The sequence below is a fragment of the Pezoporus flaviventris genome, unplaced genomic scaffold (assembly GCF_033815535.1).
Source record: "Pezoporus flaviventris isolate CSIRO_AGI_PZ_B2104156 unplaced genomic scaffold, CSIRO_AGI_Pfla_v1 ptg000007l, whole genome shotgun sequence".
Classification (NCBI taxonomy): domain Eukaryota; kingdom Metazoa; phylum Chordata; class Aves; order Psittaciformes; family Psittacidae; genus Pezoporus; species Pezoporus flaviventris.
Window position 1 is genome coordinate 28,544,950 of NW_026892555.1, and position 19,837 is coordinate 28,564,786.

At 40.7% G+C, this 19,837-nt stretch overlaps 1 protein-coding gene across 1 annotated transcript; it reads left to right on the forward strand.

Moving 5' to 3' along the window:
* The first annotated feature begins 1,909 nt into the window (after positions 1–1,909).
* LOC133266714 (myelin P2 protein) lies at positions 1,910–5,842 on the forward strand. The gene is made up of 4 exons (XM_061448211.1): positions 1,910–2,074; positions 3,564–3,736; positions 3,993–4,094; positions 5,689–5,842. The coding sequence occupies exons 1-4, from the start codon at positions 2,002–2,004 to the stop codon at positions 5,737–5,739; spliced, it is 399 nt and encodes a 132-aa protein (XP_061304195.1). The 5' UTR covers positions 1,910–2,001; the 3' UTR covers positions 5,740–5,842.
* The last annotated feature ends 13,995 nt before the right edge of the window (positions 5,843–19,837 follow it).

Here is a 19,837-nt window from a genome sequence, read left to right on the forward strand (position 1 = left end):
AATAATACATCTCTGCTTTACAAGAGCTTTGTGTGGACACCATCTTCAAAGACTAACATTTATTTATGTATTACAGATACAGCATCTGCTTCCTAATATCAGGGAGAAAGAGTTCTTCTTTACTTTGTTTTCCTTTTCTATCACTCTAGACATTCCCTCCCTACACTGCACTGTAATTAGACCTGAGCAGTAATGGGAGGTTCTGCTCAACTTACCCTTGTTGATGTTATGACTGATGGGATAAAAAGGTTTTGCATATACAACCAAAATTTGTGACTCAAGACCTTGTTATTTCCCCACAACCACAGTATAATCCAAATACAACAATATTTTCACTGCTCAGAATATATTGTTTTCCTGTGTAAGCATGTTTCCCTTCTTGCATGTAACAGCTTTCAAGAAAAGGTCCAAACCTCACCCCTTTTGGCCCAACATCAGCTCCATCTCACTCTTTCTACCCTAAACACAAAAAATCTTGTCCCACAACCAATAATCCCAATGTCCCTCCATCCTTAGAATGTAGATATGAAAAGTCCCTATAAATGGTTGTAAACTAGAATGTCTAATCATGCCATAAAGACAAACAGGCAACTGTGGTTCACACAAGTAAGAAAGAAGCTACCTAAACCTTTCATGTGTCAAGTAATAGTTTTCTCCAAGAAAATGGTTTAGGAAGGGGAAGGACAGAATTACGGTTGATGTCGTCTTACAATAAATAGTTTCAGATAGTATGAGGTGTCTTGAATTACAATGCTTTAAATTCTTGTCTGTCAAATATGCATACGGTTTATGGATTTGTTCTTTGTGTCTGGTTTTTACTAACCACAAGACAATAAATTTAAATGTACATTTTAAAAAAAAGGTTTTTAAATGTTCAAATTCAAACTTTTCAAACTTTCAAATTCAGCTGAATTGGCCCTGGGGGTCCTGGTGAACGCCAAGCTGAATATGAGCCAGCAACGTGCCCTTGCAGCAAAGAAGGAGATATTGTGTGCTGCATTAGGAGTGTTGCAGGGTGAGGGAGGCAAACCTTTCTGCCCAGCAGTGGCAAGGCCACACCTGGAATACTGGGTCCAGCAGTGGGCTCCCCAGTACAAGGGACATGTGGACCCAGAGAGTTTATGAACTTTCTTCATGGAAACAAGGGAACTTGAAGAAATCTGGAAATAGTAGGACACATTTGAATGCAACTGCTTATATGACAGTGCTGGCTTAAATCTTCCCTTAACTCTATGACAGATGAACTACCCAGGTGGCAAAAGGCAAAATGGGAGCAGTATATGCCTTTTTATGTGTAAAGAGAAATGCTGATCTCTTCTTCCTGTTATCCAATGATAGGATACATGGGAATGGTTCAAAACTGTGCCAGGAGAGATTTAGATGGGACATTAGGCAGCATTTCTTTACCAAGAGGCTTGTCAAACACTGAAACAGGCTTCCTAGAGAGGTGGTTGATACCCTAAGGCTGTCAATGATTAAGAGGCATTTGGACAATGACCTTAACAACAGGTTTTGAGATTTGGTCAGCCCTGAATTGGTCAGGCAGTTGGACTAGATGATTGTTCTAAATCCCTTCCAGGAGAATGGCATCAGGAGGACAGTCAGAGCTGGGTTTCAGATGTTTACAGTGCTCTTGTGCTTGGTGGCTGATATTGCTAAGACCCCACTGCTGTGTCCCCTGACTGCTCTGCAGATGCAGTGGTAACCTCATATTCTCATCCCCATGCACCCCTCAGTGTCCTGATCTATTCAGTGGAGAAAGCCAAGGCAGGCGTCACCCAGAGCCTTGGTACTGACACAGCTGCCTCGGACAAGGTGCACATTGTCTTGCTCTGGCACAGCCTTGCTTATTGGCCCAGTTCTGAGTGCTACAGGGCCTGGGCATCTTTAAAAGGAAGCCAGCAAGGTTTGAATTGGGCACACAATCTCTCTGACTCCTACCAAGAGCTGCTGTGGCCACTACCTCTCTCTGCAGGACCACTGCCTTGCAAAGACTATACAATGTGTAACCGATTTGTGGGCACCTGGAAACTCATCTCCAGTGAAAATTTTGATGACTATATGAAAGAACTGGGTGAGAAATATTCTTTTTTTTTTTTTAAATGAGTTTTCTTTGAGAATGTCTCTTCTTCATCTTATGGTTTGCTCATGCACTGTGTCTTCTACCTGGCCTCAAAAGCACTTAATGTACCTCTCTAGCATAATTTAATTTCTTTCCTTTAGCACAGAAAATGGAGAAACAAAAAGGTAGGTTCTGAATTCCTATAACAAATTTATTTCTGTCTGACTCAACTGACCTGATCTAACTTGCTTTTCTGTAATAAGAAGAATCTATAGCAATGCAGATTTTTTTTGTGTTTCTCTCAGTTGCACCATTAGACTCGTGACTTGTGATAATTTACAATATATAATGGAGCTGATGTCTCATGACACTTTGGTTTCAGAGGTCTAAATCCTATGAAAGGATCTATCTGTTACTGAAGAATGCCAGGAATGCAATAAATTAGGCATTGTTTTTCATTTTAATGCTGGCTTCATTCCTATACAACAAGTGTACAGATAGTCAGCTACAGCATTGCTTTTGCTATATAAATGATTCACTGAAACACTGATTCCCTTTCTTTGAAATGTTAAACTGAATAACAAAAAAATTGCAGTAAGTTAATTAGCCAGAGTAAATGTCCAGCCACAGCTATTTTTCTGAAGACCTGAACAGAATTGTTTAGTATAGAATAATTACCATAAATATTGTTATAATCTACAGATAGCTTTATACCCTTTTATATGTACCATTTCATCTGAGCAGAGCATAGCATTAACAAAGGCTATGCTTTCCGCTTTTATAAAACAGCGATATATTGTCAGTGGCATTCATTCTAACTTGCCCCAGACCTCACAACTCATAGACAATGAACTGGACTGAAAAGCACTAGGCAATATAAAAGGCTTTGAGATGGGATTTACCCTAAAGCTCTCTGCAGCTCTTTGCTCTTATACTTCTTTTTGTTATTTCATACTTGTACTTTTCACTGAGTTTTACATGTAAGGATCCTTAGGGGATATTAGTAGCAACCTAAGAATTGCCCAATCTCCAGTATGTTTAATGAAAAAACACCAGTATATTGATGGTTCAGTATCCAGCTTCTCCCATGCAGCTAGTTAACAAAAATACAGATTCTCAGATGTGTCAAGACTTTTTTTTTTTAAAGGATTTTTGTGAGCTTTTATGAGGAATAGACTTTTCCTGTGAAATTTGCTACGCATTCTGTCTCCATACAAGTTCACCCAGGTTTGTAACCATCTTTGTTTCTTCTCCTCTAAATGTATACAAGTGTATGCTCATTTATATCTTTATTTCTTGCTGAGGGTGCACTCTATCAACTGGGGCTTCCTCGGGCTCTAAACAAAGTACTTCCACATTCAAAGAATTAGAGCCTCATCTCATTCAGGCATTAGAGCATTCTAGAAGATGCTGTTCCTTATTCTTCCACTGAACATTTATGAAAGGATACTGAGTTTCTTGCTTGCTATAATGTAATGGTAGTTTTGTTTCTGATTTCTAGGAGTTGGCTTAGCTACCCGGAAGTTAGGTGGCCTGGCAAAGCCTAATGTGATCATCAGTATGAAGGGGGACATAGTAACCATCAGAACTGAAAGCACCTTCAAAAATACAATGATCTCTTTCAAACTGGGCCAGCAGTTCGATGAAACAACAGCAGATGACCGGAAAGTCAAGGTAAGGGTGCTGATATTCTCTGGGTGGTATGGACATCGCCAGGAAGAACACCAGGAGTAGTTTTTCCTACCCCCTTAGTGCAGTATGTTTTCCAAATTATTCAAAGAAATCACTGTAGGAAGAAATAGTATGGTGCTGAAACTAGTATTACTAAGAATGTCATTAGCCAAGAACTCAGATCTCACTGAATGTAAAGTGAATTGCTGCTCTAATCTGCATAGCTCAGACTGCAGTTTGAAACTGTTGGCCTTTGCAGAGTGTCGTAACCTTGGAGAAAGGGGCATTGGTGCAAGTACAGAAGTGGAATGGCAAAGACACCACAATAAAGAGAAGACTGGTTGATGGCAAAATGGTGGTGGTGAGTTCACATTCCTTGTACACTGATATAGGTCAGAAGAATGCAGCATTCAGTTTGGTTCTGTCTAAATGGACTGTCAATTTTGTCTTTCTCTTTGGCTTATGAGGTAAATTAAGAAGGATAAAAAGGGAACCAAACTTAGGAAACAAGGTGAAAGGAAAGAAATATTGTTCCATACAGCAAATTGTCTTTCCAGTGACTATATTGGCAAAGCTGCCATAAATTGACAGCATACTTGCTGTTCTAAAGGTTACTATTCTTAAAAAAAAAATAAATAAAAAAATAAAGAGGTTTTCAAGTGGCAGAAACCTGTGAAATGGAAATAACGGTTTGCAGGTTGGGTACTGCTGTCCCTGGAATGGCTCCTTCCTTTTTCCTGCCTTAGAAATCTTACACATTTCCACTCAGGTATTTCCATTAAAGCCCATCAATTCACACACTTTTGCTTTCTTTTTCCACGTGAGCATGCTGAGCACACTAAGCAAGTGCTCACGGGTTATTGTGAAAGACAGCACCTCTGTGCCCATGCCTGCCTGCGTGGTGACCTGCAGCAGGGACTGGCAGGTCCTGACAGCTCCTCCGAAACACCTACTGCAGTAAGAGAACCGTGTCTTTGCTTGAGGCAAGGGAACATGGGCTTCCCTCACTCCCCATTCAATCTGCCTTTCTCTAGCAGCCATGTGAAAACCATGGGATGGCCAAGCCAGGGTGATACACATTTTAAGGGATTTAGGATTAGGGTCACCACTAAAATTAAGATTTCACTTTTGAACAAAAGAAATTTCTTTGTTCATTAAAATTTTTTAAGAGCAGAGCCAATTTTGGTGACTTTTTTGAAATCATTATGACTGTAAATGCTAGCTTGTTCTGATGGTGTTTTGTTTTAAGCTGTCATGCATTTGGAAGAGTTATTTGCTTTCACACCTCCTCATGGCTGCATTTCTGTGTAATTTTTTTCTAATTATTAAATTATCTTCAAAAAGAGAGGAAGGGTCCCTCCCTCTTCCATTGGTGCCCTGCTCTCTGCCCCTTGCCTCAAACAGGTTTGTGAAGAAGCTTCTTCTCAAACCAATGAGGTCTTCTTAATATCCCATCACCTCTGTTGCATGCATCCTGTGGCTGTGAATCACCAGGAGCCACTGAAGGCCACTGGGGCAAGAGGGTCAGGAGAAATATTTTGTGACTCATAGGTATAAAGTTTTTTAGGCCAGAAACCTGACTTCTGAGCTACCCAGGCTACTTCTGCTCCCACAAAAAGACCTTTGTAGAACTGGAAGTGTTCATGGGCCATGATATAATAAAATAGGTGGGGCTGATATTTCTGTCAAGTCACATAATACCAAGGATGGTAAACTTGTTTCTGAAGCTAAGCCTGATTTCGCAATCTACTTGTCGTTATATGCCACTCAAGTCCAAAGATGTTAGAATAGAAATCACTCCATTTGATATATAAAAATACCTTTGTGTTTGCTACAAAAGTTGTGTAAAGATGTAAAATGTGACAACTAGATTTTCACTGGCTTTCGAGGTTACTGCAGCAGACACACCTGCTGTCAGCAAAGGGTTTATATTAATCTTTTCCTTTGTGTCTTAGGAATGTGCCATGAGAGGAGTTGTCTGCACTAGAGTCTATGAAAGACTGTGAAGAAATTCCCTCTCCACACCGGATTGGGACTGGCTCTTAAAACTCGACTTAGTTCAGTGACCAAAGCCTCATGTACTATGCTTCTTTATTTTCTTATTTTCATTTATTTACATATTTATATGTAGGAAAAATGACTACAATATAATTTGATATTTCAGAGCCATAGTGTAACTAATCCAAAGTATTGTGGTGATCCAATAAAAAGCTTCTCAACATATAAAATACAATGTTTGTCTCCACATGAATGATTAAAGTCTTCTTTCTTGGATGGCACCATCTTCTCTGTTGTTCTTGTCTGTATAAGTGGCTAGGCTATTTCTAAGTAAAATGGTGAAACCCAACTGGTCTGCCTCTGAGAGAGGCACCTGTTCCCTGATACGTGAAAAATTATCATTTCATGGATTCGCAATTCCTTTCCTATAAAAGATTTTACTGATGAATAATTCCTATAGGGAAAATTATCTTGACTGCCAGAATTCTTTAGTTTCAGTATGATTCACTGTTTCAGCCTTACGGTTTTAGCACATCATCAAATCATGCTCTTCCCAAAATGTTTATACTGCTTTCAGTACTACTTTTTATATCCTGTTATTTATTTGGAAGAGAACAGCTACTGGAGGAAAAATACATTGGAATATATACATATTTCTCTGCCAGAAGATCTCTTGACCTATGAAACAAAGTGTGAAGCAGGTGTGAATTCTAGAAATATTCAGGGTAGAGGGCTTCATTCTGGAAAGTACTCCGCAATCCAGCCTACTTCTAGTACAGTATTTAAGCATGTGCTTAATGTTAAGCATACAAAGGAGATTTTGTTGGGTAAAGTTTGCTACCAAGCCTAGCCAAGTAGCTGAGCTGTTCATTCCTCTCATTGCACTTACTCTACTTTTAACTAAGGAAAAAACAGATAAACCTAGACTACTGTAAATCTGTTTAATCAAAAAGCACTATAGCAGCTTATTAATTTTTGTCTCCATTAGCTAGTGTTCTGTAGCACTACACATGGAGCGTTTCATTCCTTTTGATTCACTGCCTCTGTGCCATTACACAGGGTTCTCCCTGCCTTCTCTGTGGGGTTAAAACAACTGTGAGAGGCGTGTGTGTTTATTTTGGCTTGTTGGGAGTCGCAGCGCTGATGTGAACCTTTGCTTACTGGTTTCACAAATTCTCACATCACAGATTTTCAAGGTTAAGAGAGATTCTGAACATCAGAATCTAAATTGTTGTGGCCATGGAGATAGTTAAGAAACTAATATAGCAATTGAATGCAAAATGTAAAGGTCACCTTTCTTCTCTACCCCTCACTGGAAAATCTAGGGACTGGTTCCAGCTTCAAATACACAGACTAGCTGTAGGCAGGTGCCAGAACGCATATGGAATGAATCCTAGAAAATATGAGCTGTGAGAGAAAGCTGCAAGATTTATGGACAGCAGTGTTAAGGAAAAGTTTATCCTGCTATGTAACCTAGATGAAGAGACAAACACCCTATCTTTAGCCTTACAATTAAAACTCAACTCTGTGATTGTCAGAGTTTCTGTAACTCCAAGTCCTCAGTGACTGTAACAAGGAATGGAGGCACCATGATACTCTTTGTATCATCCTTTACAAACAGATTGTTATCCCATATTTTAAGTAAAGATCAGCCACCATGTGTGAACTGCTGTTCTACGTGACCTTATGGTTTATTCTACTAGACTCTCAACAGAAACCCGAAAACACATTTCTTACAGCTCAGAATTAGCCATGGCCTGAAACCCAGTTTATTAGGCCAGTTTTTGCTCTGTGTCTTTTTCATTCCCTCCTCTTTCAGTGCAACATGGTCCCAACAAGGCTGCTGGAGCTGCCTGTCCCCATCATGGCTCCGGGAAGGTAGACCCTGTCTGGAGCCTTTCAAGCAGAACTCATCTCCTATCCCTCAGCTGCCAGCAAAGGAGTCATTACTGCTGCAAACAAGCTCTGTATTTCCTTAGCTTTTCCTGCTGCAACCTGCAAATACTTCTCTAAGGTTCAATGGAAAAATTTCCTCTCTAACAAAATATCAGTTTCCAGCATTTTATTTCCTTGAGACAAGGAAACAAACATTCACTTTGGTACAAATTGTGGTTTTTAAAGATCTGGAAACAGTAACAAAAGAAAAAACAAAGGACTGCTCACCTAGTCCTCATCTGTTTATTTACTGTCTTCCTCTTACCTGTGACATAACTCATCTCTCTCTTCTTCTCGTTATGAAACTTTAATTAGAATCATTTTTTTCCAGACATTTGGGATTAAAACAATGTAGCTTTGTGTTTTTAAGCTCTTAACTAAATGCAGATATGCTATTTAGAACCCAAGTATTTGGCTCTTCCATTCCATACAAAGGTCACTTAAAAATGTCATGAGAGCTGGAGACATTCCAAAACAGGAAAAGTGTGACAGAACTGATAGTGTTGAAAGCAAAAACAGTAAGCAGGTGGTACAAATCAGCACAGAAATTGCGTGTTTTGGGATGCTGCTATCTGCAATGCAATCCTTGGGGTCTCCAGGTGAATCTAGGGGGAATCTGAATTGTGTACTGTCAATGTCTTTTTTATGTCTTACTGCAAATTAGTTTTTCCTCTTTCTTAAACTTTTTACATGGCCCAGATACTTACGGAACAAACACCTAGACTGAGGTACAATGCCCGTGTCTTGAACTGTGTCATCTCCCTGGGTTGTGTATGCATTTAATCTAGAAATTACAGTAGCCTGATGCTGCCATTATCTAGAACAGCATTACTTAAAGCAATCAGCTTAATCTACTGCCCACGGCTGGTAATGGAAACCCAGCTGGTTTTAGAGGACCACACTGAGACTCTTCGCCTGTTGGTCACTCTTTCTGTGAGTGCTATAGGGCTCCGTCACACTCTGTTCACCCGCATCTCCTGAGGCTGTGGGAAACGCCTGCATGAGGTATTAATCCTCTGGCTGCTACAGACCTGCCAGCAGTGCCTGCCTCTGCCCTGCCTGATGTCTTCTGAGGCAGGAGAAGCAAGCTGCCAGGACGAGAGCCTGTCTCAGCCCAGTGCTCCCTGTGAGAGCACTGAAATCAAATTAAAAGTGTATCTGGACTCCAACTCCCATAGCTGTTGCCTTGGACTGGGCAGAATTTGGCAATCTGTGCTAGAAATGCTGATTTATAGATCAACCTGTAATCCTGTACCCTGCACCCTGGTCTTTATTCCACATGGAAAAGTGGAGTGGAACAGAGAAGAGAGGTGAAGTCACTGACTTTCCTGCAAGGGAATCTTTGTCCCTGCTGATATCTTACATAGTATCTTTGAACTTCCCTTGGCTGTTTTAGGTAAGTTCATTTTGGGGGGCAACCATATTCCTGCAAAGTGAGTTCACAGCCCTCAGGGGCCTAGCACGTGGCCTTTGCTGCTGTTTCACACAGAAACCTGGTCATCTGTTGGGACGGTTTCACTAGAACGGCTAAGCAGTTCTCGAAATGAGAGGGGCATTAGGCTGTGCCCCCCTGGTGAGGGGCATTAGGCTGTGCTGTTAAAGCAATTACACTTCATGAAAAGTCCTCGTAACTTAACACGTATTTTCAGAGAAACTCATTATGCTGATAAACTCTGTGTTGTATAGAAATTGCTCAACTGTGCCTTTTAAGATGTTGTTACCTTCCCTAATCTTCATTTTGGATTAAAGATGTCCAGTTGCTGTCTGGGATGCAAAGGAGTGAAAGGTTAGCACTAAAGGCGTAATCAGCTAGAAACAAATAGGCTGATGCCATGAAAAAATTGCTTTCAGAAATCCTGGAATTTAGATGTAATCAACGTCTTTGTTAGGGAGGCAATTAGAGCATATCCTTGCCATTTCAGTGCAAAACGTTGTGATTGGCTATTGGCCATCATGCTGCAGACGGGAAACACAAGAAAATGATGTTATTTGGGCTAAAGGGCACAACAACATTGGGAATAATGCAGTCACTGAGACACTAGAGAGAGAGAAAGCTGGGTTGGATACCATTCACACAGTATTTTCAAAGGAGACTCTGCTCTTTTTACATTTCAAGTAGCACATCAGTCTTTAAATATACTTTCCTCAAATGTCATGAAAATTTTTAAAACTCAAATCAGGAGGTAATCAATGATTGTGGGATTAGGAAGGTCGGGGTAAATGGATTACAGCAGGATCTATTTTCAGGTGCTCTGTGGAGTGCTGATTGAAAGTATTTAAAGTATTTTTCATATTTTTTGCTATAATGTGATCACCAGTACTCATCACACTACTTGTGAGAAGTATAAGGGAGAGAAAAACTGGTTTTCTATTTACTTCCAAGTGAACACACTCCCTGACACAATTGATTTGGATGAGACTTCCTTAGAAGAGGCATCTCTGTCAGCAATGGGGTCAAAACCACTGTGATAATTGATCTTCAAGCTTATAAGCATAGTGTCACAGTTAAAGCTATGGGAGGAGACATCTATTGTGGAGCTGTGGGCCATGCCAGGTAAAGCACAGTCTTTATCAAGTTTTACAGAGTTTGCGTTTTTTCTGGGAAATCTGCAGATATAATTACCAGAAAGAAGAGGCATTTAATGTATCTAGCTACCGTACAATACTTATACATGCCAACAATAATCTCCTTTATCTCTCCTATCCTAACTTAAATTTCCAGAGCTGGAATCTAAAACACATATGCATGTTTTACGTGGAAGCCCTGCACATTTGTCATGAAAAAATCCATGATACAGTGAAGGTGGAGCACCCAGTCCTCTTATATAGAGAATCTCCTAGCAGAGAGTCACAGCTTTGTACTGCATTGTGCCACTTCCTTGTACCTTGTACCACATAGTGCGCAGAGGTTTGTAGCCTACTGACTCTTACAAATTTGTATAGGCAAATTCATCGAAAAGGAATTTTAATTCCTTCAAAAATCTCCTTTCTTTATGAACAGCAGAAAAATAAGACTACAAAGCAATTTGACATTGTAAGTCAAAGCCCCTAACTACCCAGTTAAAACAAACGTTTTTGTTTCAGTTAACAAGAGATAGATAGAAAAGTCAGATTATGAAAGGTTAGGTGCATAAACATTTGTACTTTCCAGATAGGATCTGAACCTTCTGGCCAGGAGCACAGGAGCAGCATTAAGGCTCCCCATGTTGCTTCCTCTTTCTGGGGATTTTAGTATAATCAAGAGGCATCATCACAGTTTATCCTGGCTCTGTCTCCAGCTGGGCAGAGAGCATGTTGTGAAATAGAGGCAATCGTTATAGTCTTGGAAATCTTGTGTCAAGGAAGAGGAATAATTTTAAGATTAAAAAAATTTATCCCAGTTTGGATTTTTCTTTTTTTCCTTTTTTTTTCTTTTTTTCTTTTTTTTTTAGGATTGGGGTACTATCTGAGTAAGCAATTTCAAACCAATCTCTTTTTATTCTATGCAGGTTGACAAGTCTTGTGGATGGAAGGTCAGTAAGAGTCACCTCTGTTGACTTCCGTAGGGCTTTGACGGTAAGTCCTAAGACATCTTCAGAAATGTGCTATAAATTTAGGCTAGATTAAGCTGCTGCTACAGAGAAAGGGTGCAAACTGATGCAAAAAACACACTTGGACTGTCAATGGTTCACTGTGAAAGTCAAAGGTTGCATCAAGAGGACTTGTGCTAGTCCAGTCCTATTCAACCTCCTTGGTAATAACCGTGATGCTACTTATAGACTGCACAGAGATGAGAGGAAATACAAGCATATTGGAGGGCAGGGTTCAAATTCAAATGATCTCAACAAACTCAGGAAATAGTTTGAAACAAACAGGGGAACATTTAGAAGGGAAAAATGCAGAAGGCAATATCAGCAGGAGCACAAACACCATATGGAGACCAAGGAAGACCTAGTGCAAACACAGGATGTTCATAGTGGATCACAGACTGAATATGAATGGCAAATGTAGCATTACTGAGAAAAAGTCAAATTTCATACCACAGTGCACTGTCAGGGTTGCCAGTGAGCTGTGGTCATCTAGTGAGGTGCTTGCCACTAGTAAAGCCTCCAGGGTGCATGCTATCGTGCCTAGTTCTGAGTAATGCAGTGCAAAATTAATGGGTCAGTGGAGAGAGTTCAGAGAAAAGCAATGAGGCTTAAAAAACATGCTCTAAATGGAAGCATGAAATTAGCAGGGAGAAGGGATTGAGGGAAGTGAGACTAGTCAAGGGCACAGAAGGCTATGGTGACACACCAGATTCCTCGGATAGGCAAGATGTGCAATATATGTAGATCTGCACACACACGGGCATGCACACCCAGAGAATTATCCATCAACACACATGGTTTTAATCGCTGCTAGAGACACAGAGCAAAGCTCTTGTGACTCCTGTTCTTCATTACTGAATATGTCCAGGAGTCTGTGTAGCTGCGGCCAACCTCACCTCCTCAGTACCTGCTATGAGAGTCACCGTTTTGTGCACTGTCCCTCCTGAGAAAACTGCTTGTCACCTTGTAACTGTTACGGAGGGAGTGATCACATGGTGAGTAAGTGTTATCTTCCCAAAGGTCTAAGATCAGGAAAGAAATGCTGCATTATTCTTTGATAAGAATTTCACATTATTCACAATGCCTGTAACACCAATTGAAGAATGTGCTTTTTAATGAAATTTTAACTGTACCTAAGCCTGAGTTCTTCCCTGAAATCACAGTATCACAGTATCACAGTATGCTAGAGATTGGAAGGGACCTCAAAAGATCATCTAGTCCTGCCAGAGTAGGAACACCTAGATAATGTTGCACAGGAATGTGTCCAGGTGGGTTTTGAATGTCTCCAGGGAAGGAGACTCCACAACCTCCCTGGGCAGCCTGTTCCAGTGTTCCGTCACCCTCACCGAGAAGAAGTTTCTTCTCAAGTTTAAGTGGAATTGCCTATATGACACCTGTGAGCCCTTTGAGGACTGGCAGTCACAGGCTGAAAACATGTGTTGTATGAAAGATCTTCTCAAACTCTGGATCAACAGCAGCTCTTCCATCTAAGAACAGTTTGGAACCCCCCCGACAGCTCTTGGTGGTCAGCATAACAGTGTCAATATGATTTATGATTTTGATGTAAGGCTGTGCTATCAGAATGAGTACCTTAACAGTAAAAGTGATAAGGAAACCATGATTATTTCTCACTGCTCAGACAAATTCATAGTCACCTGTGCTGTCAAACAATGAATCGTAGAATCAGCTAGGCTGAAAAGACAGTTAAGATCATCAAGTTCAACCTTTATCCCAGGACTGTCAAGTCCACCACTAAATCCTCTCACAGGGCATCTACAAATACTGCTGGGTAACTACTGGATGCTGGCTGGTGACAGAGCTCACCTAAACAGACTGATGGGGGACTATCCCCAGGCACTGGATGTATAAATCGTTCATGAAAGATACCCAGAATGATAGATGGCAATCAATTAGCGCAGTCAGAAAAGGCATTCCAAAAAAAACCCTGCAGTGCCTGAGCTGGGCTGAGAGGCTCGTTCCCCCCGTGAGCATACTGTGCACTGCTCCAGGTAGTGGTCACAGCCCCCTTGCTTCCTCTGTGTGAGACCCTACATGGTGCACTCACAGTACTTCGCCTCTTATGGTGAGAGGCGTGGGGTGTGCCCACACGCAGGCTGCAAGCGCAGCCTTACTACACCCATGCCTTATTCAGGAGGCTGGGGAGGGAGGGATTCAACAGGGCTTCTCCAGTGGGTTGCAGCATCCTGCTCTGGTGGCAACACCAGATCTGAATATATTTTGGAGAAAAAAAAACAAACAAAAAACAAGAAGACAAAACACACACACAAAAACCAAACACACAAGAAAACACAACAAAAAAACACACACCCAAAAAAAAGCCCTATACAACATTTAGATGACTGGTCTTAAAGCACAAGGGGATTAAAGCACCTCTTTTCTCCTATTTCTACCTACAGCTCAAGCTGGTTCCTCCTGGCAACACACTGCTCACAGCACACTGTTTTTACCAGACAGACAGTCCACACTAGCTGTTCTCTGCCTCTTTTCTTACCTCCTCGTTTTGCATAGCTATTTAAATGATTATTTGAACTTAATTTCTCATTAATGCACCTTCATCCTGACCAGCAGGGAGGGAAGCAGAACAGAACCTGCTGTGCTTGCATGAATGCTGAGCATTTCAGTCTGTGCTGGTCTACGTGGCTGGCCATGCATACAGGTGTACGGATAGCATGTGTGTGCTTGCATGCAGACACATGTGCAAAGCTTTGGGGAAGACAGACAGCCTCACTGATAACTGCATCTGGGGCATGAGCTATGGCAGCCTCACCTCTTCAGAACTACTGAATTCAGCAACCCCAGACAGACATCCCTTCTCTGCCTTATCTGACTCAGTCATGGCTTTCCCTTGGTTTCCATTCCTTGGTCAGGCTCTGGTTTAATCATGATTTTTAGCATGTATATTACTCAATCTAGGTCTGCCTAAGTGAATTGTTGAATTTAGTACTACTTCCTCTTGAATCCTAGCCTTTGTTCTTCTCAGCACAGTGTAGACATCTCCACCTCACCCAACACAGGTATCTCCATTTGAAATACCTCCCTATATAGTCCTTGGAGAATGATAAGCACCTTTAGGAAACAATTTAGCTGACCTAAACTGTTATTCATCTCCTAAATGTCTTCTTTAGAAGATGAATAACAGTTTAGAGGCATCTGCTTTTTTTTCGCTGACTGTTAAGGGATACATGTTATTGTCTGATACTTGATGTAACAGCTCACCAAGCTGAAGGTTTAGTAGCTCTCACCACAGTCCTAGTTCAAAGGTCTGTGGCTGAGCTTTCTCTAGCAGCAGGACTTCAAGGAGCACCCAGCTGGAGAGTGGTGGTGTACTGGTGATGCAATGAAAACTCTCTGGCATTTCTGTGCCAGTGGCACACCACAATACCCATCTGGAAAATTCAATCCACATTCTTTAAGCAGGATTAACTCTGTTAACATGACTGGAGACCATTTACTGAGATGAGCAGAGAAGATGAACTGCTTCCTCCCATTTGGATGTGAAAGCATGGTCCTCATCGCGTAGAGGCACACGTTGTTAAGTGTGGTGGTGTTTAATTTGCCCCTGCATGCATGCTGCTGCTTTGGTTCCTGCTTTTCCTATGGATTTGACAGCCTACCCCACTCCTTGGGCTAAGCAGCTGGGTAGTACTGATGGCTGCCTTCCTGTTGGTTTCCTATACTAAGCCCAAAGCAGCTTCATCTTGTTTGCATTTGTAGTGTTAGGAAAACGTGTGGGAATCTGGGGGGCTAAAAGGTCCTTCTTGACTAAATGAAACAACATGCTGTTGTATTGTAATAGCTTAGTTTGGGCTCCCAGGAGATGCTCATGAATCTGACAAACACTCAAAATGCTGGAAGCAAAAGTAACTGAATCTCTGCTTCTCATTTGTTTCTAAAAATACTGCAGTTTTTCTACTATCAAAATGATAACACAAAATAGCAATATGATTCTCAAGCTTTATTTATTAACCAGGAAATTACAGGACTCTAGTGAGCAGTCTTCACTTTTTCTTTCTCTTCTCTTGGTAAGTCTACAGAAAGCACTTTCAGCAGATGGGGAAACACAGAAAGGATGTTAGAGTTCAACAACAGCATGCTGCTTATGTCCCAGAGAAAATGGGGACATCACCTCAGGGACTTGAGCTTAGCATCCACATTATGATAACAGTGGAACATTCAGATCCGAAGCCTGACAATGAGAATGTGACCAGAGTCACTCCCAGGTGTGGTGCAAGGAGGTACCAGAGCCAAGAGGAAGGGAATTCTTTTTTCAGTAGCAGAAAATCTTCCAAGCACCATCTGGATTTGAATAGAAGTTCTCATTAAAGGAAATAACTTCTAAACGATGACACTATCTTTTGCAATTTGTAATGCCTTTCCACACACATCCTTTTCATAACACACACACATAACACAGAGCTGATGCACACATACTGCTTACAAACCCATTCATAGTCTGTAACTGTGTCTAATCTTGCAAATCTATGAGAATTCTCTCAAGCTGTGAAGAGAGAACATGGCTGAAAGACAGAAAAACTAAGGTATCCACTTTAGCATCTAAATGTGAGGTTGGAAGAGAGGATAAGTTTGCTTTCCTTGGTTAACCCAAGTAATCCATTAGCTTAAAATACAGTAATTAGTGTGACTGACTCCTCTGCAATGATTTATGGGGAAGAGGTGAATCTGAAGGTACAGCATCACCACACATCATTATCCTTTCCTTCTGATATTTCTGTGTGATACCTTCCTACTCCTGTTTTACAAAGAGCCTATAGCACCTCACAAAAGTGAGGTCAGCTACAGTATGTGGGAAAGTAAAAATACTCAACAGGATTTATTGTTAGTTGTTATAACCTACAACATTGATTGAAACAAACCTGTTTGGAATTTTTTTTACAATTTATTTGATATCAGTCCATAGACTGCAAGACTATTCATCCCTTCTGAAACTTTGTCTACAAATTCTACAGGAAAGATGCTCTTCTCTATTAAAACGTGTGATTTTTTTTCTCTGACTATATTCATATTTGCTCTCCTGGATGTGAGTAGCACCTCCACTAACGAAAAATAAATACAAGATGATAATTTAACAAATCATTCCTGAAAATAATGCTTTATCTGAGAGGATTGTTTGCTAGTAATATGAAAGCAGAACTGTTTGTTATCAGATCTTCTGGCTGAAAGTGAATGATATTTGTAACCTAACTACAACAATACAATGAAGCCAGGACTAGCACCCTTTGTGTAAGCCTCTGCTAACACATAGAACAGTTTCTGCTCCAAGACACAAGGAGCTGGAGTATCACACATCTCTAAGAATGCAGATTTACAGCTGTATGCAGCTGAATAGTAGTGGAGAAAAAGAAGTAAAGCTGAGTTGCTCCCTTTGGATTCACTGGTTGTAGCGGAGAGAGATTCTGAAGAAAATACAAGCAATTTCCATGGCTGGAGAAACACATGCTTGCACAAAGGTCAGGTTGCACACTCCTCTTTGTAAAGTGGATCCCATGCATATTATAGTGTATTTCAGTGGGGTTTGTGCCCACTCCCTGGCTGGCATTACCAAACTACAGTGATGCTTATTTTGAGAAAAGCAGACTAGATTAAAAAGACAACGTCCTCTCGCCCAGCACAGCATTTGCTGTTCTGTCATCTTCTTGAGCAGATCTCATCTGAGTTTGTCCATCCACAGCACGCCAAACTACTTTTTACTGTGTAATTTTCACAACTGAAGACTCACCAATGACAGTCTAGTATAGTCATATGGGTGGAAACTAGAACAAGACAGTTTGGTCACCACAAGTGAATGGTAGCTATGTCAGACAGGTGAAAAGAGCCAGCATCAATATGTAGAGGGGAAAAGAATTTTGTATTTGTCACTTTTCGAAGAACCCATGGTCAGAGTGTTTTGCACTGACTTGTTTGCAGTTTGAACACACAGAAAGCTCACTGCTTTTCTTTTTCACCTCAGTCAGCATGACAATATATCTCTCAAGACACTTACTTAAGGAATTAGCTCTTAATCACATAAAAAATGTTGTCATTGACTTCAAAGTGAAGGAAGAAAATATTTTCCATAAAAGAAAAGAGTATTTTCCATTTTTCTACTATTAACCCAAACAGAAGAGCATTTTCTGAAGTCTGGCTCTGCAAGTACTGGGACAAAAACCACCTCAGACAACGATGGTCTTCAGCTTGGACATTGAGCGTACACAGTTACCTCTAGCAAACAATAGCAGGAAATCCAGCCCTCAGGCAACGGAAAGCTCCAGCATATGAAATCCAACACATGCATTATTTATTTCCATATTAAGCATGATACTCAAGGTGGATGAATAGTGGAACAGTAACTCTGTGTAATGTTTATAGCCAGGAAATAAAAGCTATTTATAAAAGATAAATAAAAACACACATTTTTGTCCAACATTTAAAGTTTCAGTATAAAAAAATGTGAAATGCATCATATTCTTTTTGTCTGGTGTATGTTCTCCAACCAGAAAAAGCAAAATAATGATGAATATTATTACACCAATTTTTAGAAAGTAGTACTGTTTAAACTGAAACATTCAGAAGAAAAAATCATATAAAAATGTGCTCACTGAACAAGAAAAGAGAGAAAAAAAAAAATCTTCCAAAAATCCTACTTCTGTTCAGCACTGGTTTTACACTTGTGAATGTACTTCATTTTAAAGCATCATGACAGAGCCTCTTCTCTGCCCAGGTAAGGTAACTAAGCCCTGTTCCTTGCTTGGGCACTGCATTACAGGCTGTAGGTTACTCGTCTCAGGTTTTCCTCTCACAGACTCTGCAAATGACAAGTTTGGTTATCTTGTGCTAAGGAAATCCTTGGTCTAAGGATTTCAGGGATTGAACTTGGATAAGACTCAGTGTTTCATGTTTTAACTTTTTGTGAATTTTCCTAAGTAACTGTCAAGTAGCTGCTAAAAATATGATCCAATGGTTGTGATGGCTTCCTGTGTATATAGATTTGCCTTTGGTTTTGTGCAGGCTTTCTCTGAGAGTGTGGGTTTTCTAAGGGGCTAGCTTACACACATGGATACATAATAATGCCCTGTGAACTTGGAAAGCAATAGAGCAGATAAGGTTGTTCTGTATTGTCAAAATTTCCTGAAAGAAAGCAGCTTTGAATGAAGTTGGAGAGGCCACAAACTCCAGATTATGGCAGGCTTGGAAATAAAGTTCAGTGGAAGAATGATAGAAACCTATACTAACGATAAATGAAAAAGTCATGAAATGAAAGGTCATCAAATGAAAAGGCGTTTGATGAAAATAAAAACAACACTCGTAAAAAGTCCTTTTTCTGTTCCCAGATACTGTCACCTAAGTCTCGTGATAGCAGAGACCACTGCAGGAATACATGTTTTAGTAGTATGGATGCTTATGTAAGGTAGAACAGCTAATAACAGATCTAATATTAGATTTCTGTGTTATCAAGGACAACAAAGGAGTTTAAATTAGGGATATTTAGAATTATAAAATCACAGAATGGTTTAGGTTGGAAGGGACCTTCAAAGATCATCTAGTTCCAGCCTCCCTGCCATGGGCAGGGACACCTTCCACTAGACCAGGTTGCTCAAAGTCCCACCCAACTTAGCACTGAACACTCCCAGGGTTACGGCAGCCACAATTTCTCCAGGCAACCTGTGCCAGCGCCTCACTACGCTCACCACCACTCCAGAGCTGAACACAGTACTCCAGGTAGAGTGTCACCAGAGCAGAGTAGAGGGGCAGAACCATGTCCCTTGAGCTGCTGGTCACACTTCTTTGTATGCAGCCCAGGATATGTTGAATTTCTGGGCTGTAAGTGCATGTTGGTGGCTCACACCTATTATTTCATCCACCAGTATCCCCAAGTCCTTATTCACAAAGCTGCTCTCAATCACCTCATCCCCCAGCCTTGTTTGATGTCATGGGTTGCTCCAAGCCAGGCACAGGAGTTTGTACTTGGCCTTGTTAAACCTTATGAGATTCACATGGGCCACTCGTCAACCCTGTTGAGGCCTCCCTGGGTGGCACCCCTTTCCTCTGGCCTATCTACTCTTTTGCAATAAGTGTCAGGAAAGATCTCTTGTCTCTGTTATTTACTGGTCTCTTGACTGTGGTGCTGGATGCTGCAACTTCAGCACAGGGGAAAGAGAAGTACATTCTAAAAAATTTTGATTAGACAGAGACCATCAAAATGTATTTTGGAGGTTGTGTGGCTAAACTTCATCTGTTGTAACAGAGGTTAATGAATCTGTGAGTTTGCTGACAAACATTTGCTATTATTTGTAGAGGAAACAAAGACAAGGCACATGACGTCAGTTGGTGGACATGAAGCTGCCACTTGCTATTACTAATAGCAAGCAACACCAGTGGTTACTTGACAAAGGCTCTGCATAGCACCACCTTATCCACCACAGAATATTTTCCTCTTCACAAAAAAAAAAGCCTTTGCACAGACAGTTTTCATTCATACCCAGCTTTTTTTTTTTTCCTAAAAGCTTTGTTTCCTAGTTTGCTTTTGATTATTTTCTTAAGTTATCACCTTATTGTTTTGCTATGTCTACTGGAATTTTTATAA